At 39.9% G+C, this 6,339-nt stretch overlaps 1 protein-coding gene across 1 annotated transcript in view; it reads left to right on the top strand.

The window, feature by feature from the left end:
• Positions 1 to 6,339, top strand: part of LOC103356097 (alpha-1,6-mannosylglycoprotein 6-beta-N-acetylglucosaminyltransferase) — a 26,636-nt gene that overhangs the window by 7,609 nt on the left and 12,688 nt on the right. Inside the window, exons 3-8 of the mRNA XM_008280146.1 lie at positions 2,849 to 3,018; positions 3,277 to 3,405; positions 4,243 to 4,376; positions 4,553 to 4,686; positions 4,838 to 4,981; positions 5,642 to 5,788. Of these exons, the coding sequence (XP_008278368.1) occupies positions 2,849 to 3,018; positions 3,277 to 3,405; positions 4,243 to 4,376; positions 4,553 to 4,686; positions 4,838 to 4,981; positions 5,642 to 5,788 (858 nt within the window). The remainder of the gene's footprint in view (positions 1 to 2,848; positions 3,019 to 3,276; positions 3,406 to 4,242; positions 4,377 to 4,552; positions 4,687 to 4,837; positions 4,982 to 5,641; positions 5,789 to 6,339) is intronic.

Genomic DNA, 6,339 nt, shown 5'->3' with positions numbered 1-6,339 from the left:
GCTCCTCATGAGCAGACTGCTCCAGTTGTTTCAGTTTTGAAGGGTACCTTCTCCAGACGGCATATTTCAGCTCCTTCCACAGATGTTCAATAGGATTTAGATCAGGGCTCATAGAAGGCCACTTCAGAATAGTCCAATGTTTTCCTCTGAGCCATTCTTGGGTGTTTTTAGCTGTGTGTTTTGGGTTATTATCCTGTTGCAAGACCCATGACCTGCGACTGAGATCAAGCTTTCTCACACTGGGCAGCACATTTCTCTCTAGAATACCTTGATAGTCTTGAGATTTCATTGTACAGATTCAAGACACCCTGTGCCAGATGCAGCAAAGCAGCCCCAGAACATAACAGAACCTCCTCCATGTTTCACAGTAGGGACAGTGTTCTTTTCTTGATATGCTTCATTTTTGCATCTGTGAACATAGAGCTGATGTGCCTTGCCAAAAAGTTCCAGTTTTGTCTCATCTGCCCATAGGACATTCTCCCAGAAGCCTTGTGTCTTGTCAACATGCAGTTGGGCAAATTCCAGTCTGGCTTTATTATGATTTGTTTTCAACAATGGTGTCCTCCTTGGTCGTCTCCCATGAAGTCCACTCTGGCTCAAACAACGACGGATGGTGCGATCTGACACTGATGTACCTTGACCTTGGAGTTCACCTTTAATGTCTTTAGAGGTTGTTCCTGGCTCTTTTGTTACTGTTCGTATTATCCGTCTCTTTGATCTGTCTTCAATTTTCCTCCTGCGGCCACGTCCAGGGAGGCTGGCTACACTCCCATAGGTCTTAAATTTCTGAATAATATGTGCAACTGTAGTCACAGGAACATCAAGCTGCTTGAAGATGGTCTTATAGCCTTTACCTCATGCTTGTCCATAATTTTCTTTCTAATCTCCTGAGACAACTCTCTCCTTCACTTCCTCTGGTCCATGTTTAGTGTGGTCCACACCATGTCACCAAACAGCACAGTGACTACTTGTAACCCTATAAATAGGCCGACTGACTGATTACAAGTTTGTTGACATCTGTGAAGCTAATTAGAGGACACACTTTGATTGATTATGTCCCTATGGTCACATTATTTTCAGTCTTTTCCAGGGGTACCATCATTTTTGTCCAGGCCTGTTTCATGAATTTATTTTTTTAAATAATTCTGTTGAACCACGATTCAAAAGCAGTTTCTGATTTTCATTGCCTAATTTTCATAGAACTTTATTTATTATTATTTTTGTCAGATTCAAGTTATTTCTGTGACCGTTGTGGGTTTTTCTTTCATACCAACAATCTTGTCCACGTCTGTAGATCACATGACTGCAAGCCACATTAACACGATACGAGTACTGAAAAGGAGTAAAACACACTTCATTAGCTTTCAAAAAGGTGAAACTGTAGTCTACATAAAGACAAAGTAAGATATGAAATCAAGAACTTTTAATACTCACTGACTTGCCAGGATTCTGTTGATGTAGTGAGGAGGTGTGCCAATCCTTTTGCCTATTGTACCATGAAAAGATAATGACATAAACTGAAAAACAACAACAAGCCCTAACTATCAACCAAACAAGTGTCCACAAGCACTTAGTCTCTGGTGACTCTGCTACATGAATAAATCTGGTGAGGCCCAAAACTACCAGCAGTCTTTTCAGAATCATTTGGTATTCAGGCTACACTGCAACATGTACTCCAAACCTCCTTGGCAGCAGGTATGTACAAGACTGGTCAGCACCCGCACTGCTCCACCCTTTTATCTTCCAGTGCTTGACAGTTCAGCTACCAGTATGGTTCAAGTGTGCCTGTGGAACTTAGATTGATGCCAGCATATGTGTTACTGCCATTCGGGGCCAATTTATGCTTTCCATGTACATGTTCACAAACAGGTACACGTTTGCTGCATGGACCAAAAAAATGGACAGGGCTCCTCTAGATGCTTCCAAGCGACTGACTGGGTCTTTGCACTTTTTGCAGAATATAGCATCTGGTTATAGATTGGACTGTAGCATTGTGTCAGTGTGCTTATTCATGAGGTTTGTCAGCAGAGTGCCCAGGGACAGCACAGGATTTCTGAATTGGAAACTTCCTACTGTGTTTGGGCATTTTTGAGTGGAAAATATATATAAATCAAAGCACCTCCAAAGTCCAGCAGTGGCAGCTTCAATTACAGCTCTTTAAATGATGAATTCTAAAGGTGTGGATGATAGAGGATCTCCTCGAACAGTCTATCCTTATAACTGCCATTTGTTTAAAGGCCCACTAGTTTTCTTGGGGTATGTGCAATCATTAGTCTGCAGAGGGGTTCACATGGACCCTTGTGGAATTGGGCAGATGACAAAACTTCATTACGCGTGATCTTATGGACCCTTGCAGACACACAGACCAGGTGTGGAAAGTATGAACTGGGCTCAGACTGACACAATTTGCATTTCTTGTCTGGTACCATGTGCAGAATTAAGAATGTATGTTGTCATTTAATGTGTTGTACCCCAGTTAAGCTAATTTCAATTACATTCATTTTATATAGAGTCAATGTGACATTTGTAGTTTTATAGTAACGGACACATTGAAAAAATTTTGTTGAAGGATGCGTTTAGAGCTGCCTGCCTCCTTCCCCTAAATTACTATTATATGATTCTAATAATGCTGAAGACAGGAAATGAGCTAATAGATCCAGAGACTAACATGGGAATGTTTTTTTCCTGAATAAATACACATTAGAATCACATTGGAGGGTCACTTCTTGTTTATGTAGGAGTTGAGTCATCAGATGCAGATCCTTAGATGTCCAGAAGGCTTCTGAATTCAGACAAAGGAAGTTCTATAACATTTGTCCATGGATTTGTTTTTACCCCAAATTCCTAGATCCTGGTGCATCCTGGTGCATTGACAGGCGAATCGGGTACTCGCATAGCAGAGAGTGCCTTCAGTGGTGGTCCACTCGGGGAGCAGGTCCAGTGGAGTGACCTTATCTCCACACTTTATATCCTGGGTCACAACCTTCACCTATCTGCTTCCATACCAGCTCTGAAGGCGTAAGTATGTTCACTTTTGTTGCTTTTCGTCGTGGTGTCATTATTAGTGGTAAATAAATCTGAACAGGCAAATGTGACACTTTAAACCAGTGATTCTATCACCAACAATACTCTTTTGACAGATAAACAAGTTTGATGTTTTGTTTGTACTAGTACTGTTCAGTCACACACATTACATTTCAACTCATTCCATAATTTCCCCTGAATTTATTGTATTTCTGTGTATGCATTTGTGTGTGGGTCTCCCTCTGTCTCTAGTTTTCCGCTGGTTAAGAGAAGTGGCTGCCCATCTAAAAATTCAAAAGTGGAACCAAATCTGATCTACACAGACATAGTTGGCTTTCGACAAATTCAGAACGTACGTGGCTCACCCTGGGTCAAATATAAGTAAGTATCAGGATCTGATCCCGATAATATCTTAAAATATTTGTGAGGTATATGTGAATATGTGCACAAAAGTGTATTTCCACAGTAACTGTATTTTGGTGACACTTAAAATAATGAAACTTTATTGTTGTTTTCACATTTAAAGCAAAGCCAGGCTGAAAACTAGAGTGAATTTGTGATTTTCACTATCACTGTGTCTTAATTTGGCCATTTAATTTTAGTTTGAAAATAACAACTGAGATATGCAATTTTTTCTGAATTGTGACTAAATCCATTACTCTTGTACAGTGTGTTTCAAAGAGAGCATATTTGAAATCCAAAATAAAAGAAAGAAGTACAGGGAATGTTGCCCTCTTGTGGTCATTCTGTGTTCTCTCCTGAACAGTTGAGTGTACTGTTCAGGAGAGTACAAAGTTCAGGAGAGAACAAAGTTAAAATGAAGGTTGTAAGGATAAGGTTGTGTGGACAGAAATAGAAATGAAAGGATCAAGAGAGAAGGCCAGCAGAGAAAGTCAATTGATGGTTATGATGGATTCTAGAAGGAATAACAATGTGGGCTTGATGTTTGTGTTTCTGAGGGAGAAGATGTGGGATGTTTTCTGAAAAAAAAAAAAAAAAAAACCCACTGACTAGGAGATGAAACTGTAGTGATGTCACCCAGGAGAGCAGAATACTTTACGCCAAAACTTTAAGCCATCTCCTGTGTCAGGATTTTATTCTATTCCAGTTTATAGCTTTATGGTGTAGTGTCATTGTTTTCATAAATGAGTAATAAAATAGTACTTTGTTTTGTATCTGTGTTACTTTTTATATGTGTGTTGATGTCCATCCCATCAGGTGTATGTTTCGTATTTTGGATGTTTTTGGCACTGAGCCAGACTTCAACCATCCAAATTGGGTCAGAAAGCACCACCTTTATGGTCCATTTGGAGGCCTGAACATGACCCTAATGCAGTTCTACACCATGTTCCGTATGTTTCACCTTTACTTTTCTAACAACTAATCTGGTTAATCAACATGTGTTTTCATAAAAGATCTGAACACTGATAATGTACCTTGAAAGATTTTATTATGGTATTTTATATTTATACAATTGTTTTTTCTGTGCCATGTCTACCCTAATTGATGTCTGCCTTATTTTGAGCAGCTCATACACCAGATAACACATTCTTGGGCTTTGTGGTGCAGCACCAGCTAATCTCTAAAGAATCTGAGCAGTTTAAGTCAACCAAGAGACAGAACCAGGCTCTCGTGTATGGCAAGAGAGCCGCATATTGGAAGGTAACAGCAGAAGAAATAGTATAGCCGTAGAAGTTAAAGGGCTCTATGTAGTAGCAGCTCTAGAGAAAGACAGTTATTAAGCTCTCATATGGGATACAGTCATTGCATTGTCAGCAAGTCACTCTTTGCTTTCTCTGCCATTACTCTGCAGGGTAAAGAAGCTTATGTGGATGTTATTCACAAGTACTTGAATGTCCATGGGACAGCTGACAATAGTGCTGCAATTCCTCACTATGTGGAAAATCACAGAATTATCAAAGGCCGTGACGTACAGACCCTGTTGAGACAAAGCAAGGTAAGTGTGAGGCACCAATTCAAAATCAGTTTGCACAAACCCTCAAAAATTTACCCTCATGTTGTGTCTACGTTGGCTTTACTTTTTTGTTGTACAGCCTAATGTTCTATATTGAATACACCCTTGTATATCATAACTGATGGCAGTGTCATGTAGACTAAATTGACCTGAAACACGCATTGTTTACAGGTGTTACTCATTTCTATCTTCACATACGTCTGTTCTGACTGAAGGTGGGGAACAGCCAGGTGCAGGTCCAGTTCTACATCAAATGATTTGCATCGAAATGAGTCAGAGTGAACTGGTGTGCACACTTAAAAGTGACTGGCATCAACTAAATACAGATTATTGCTCAGCTTCTAGGCATTTTACAGCTGCTTTTGTCTGGATCAAGTAGTTAGCGCGTGCAAATACACAGAATTTTATGTCCATCCACGGTAACAGTAACAGTACATCTTTGTAAAACTTGTGTTTCTGATAACGCAAAGAAGTGTGTGTAGGAGCAGCAGGAACTTCAGGAGCAAAGCTGAGTCTAAAATCCATCTTTTGTTATTCAGGTGTTGGCTGGCACCGTGTGGTGGCAGAAAAGAAGTCTTTTTTTTTTTCCTTTAAAAGATTCTAATCTGTCTCCTTTTTTATTTTTTGCGGGGTCTGCTGTAGGTTTTTGTGGGGTTGGGTGAACCATTAGAAGGACCTGGCCCTCTGCAAGCCTTAGCCAATGGCTGTGCTTTCCTGAACCCCAGGATACAACCACCACTGAGCAGCCTGAACTCAGAGATATTCAAAGGAAAGCCCAACATCAGAGAGGTCGGTGGTCATATTCAGAACTAAGGCATTTGCTGGGTTATATCATTTAACCCTTGTGTTGTGTTCCAGTCAAATTTGACTGACTTAAAAGTTTTATCTCTAAAAAATTCAGTTAATTTGATCAGACTGACCAAAGAGGTTAAGGATTCTAACACACAAAATAAATTATATTCATTTGCACACAATTTTTTGTGTTTTATTCCACTCTTGTAGACTCTTGGTGTTACCGGCAAAAAATGACCAGTCATTAGAAATGAATGGAGGCGACTACCATTAGTGTAAAAAACTGAACTCAGGTACATCATCATTTGTTAGATGAACACACACACACACACACACACACACACACACACACACACACACACACACACACACACACTTTAGGTTCCCTGGCAAGAACTACAGGAACGTTTGCCCAGTTGAGTTTCTTACCTAATACCTGTTGGCACTTCTCACAGACAGATACAACATATTTTCAATAATATGAACTTTTCTCATAGCTTTGGTATATAAGGTCTTTTTGAGGCTTTGCTCACAGTTCATTGTGTGAC

Source organism: Stegastes partitus, unplaced genomic scaffold (assembly GCF_000690725.1).
Source record: "Stegastes partitus isolate 25-593 unplaced genomic scaffold, Stegastes_partitus-1.0.2 Scaffold183, whole genome shotgun sequence".
Lineage (NCBI taxonomy): Eukaryota > Metazoa > Chordata > Actinopteri > Pomacentridae > Stegastes > Stegastes partitus.
Note: the sequence above shows the minus strand (reverse complement) of the source record. Positions and strands in the feature narration are given on the sequence as shown.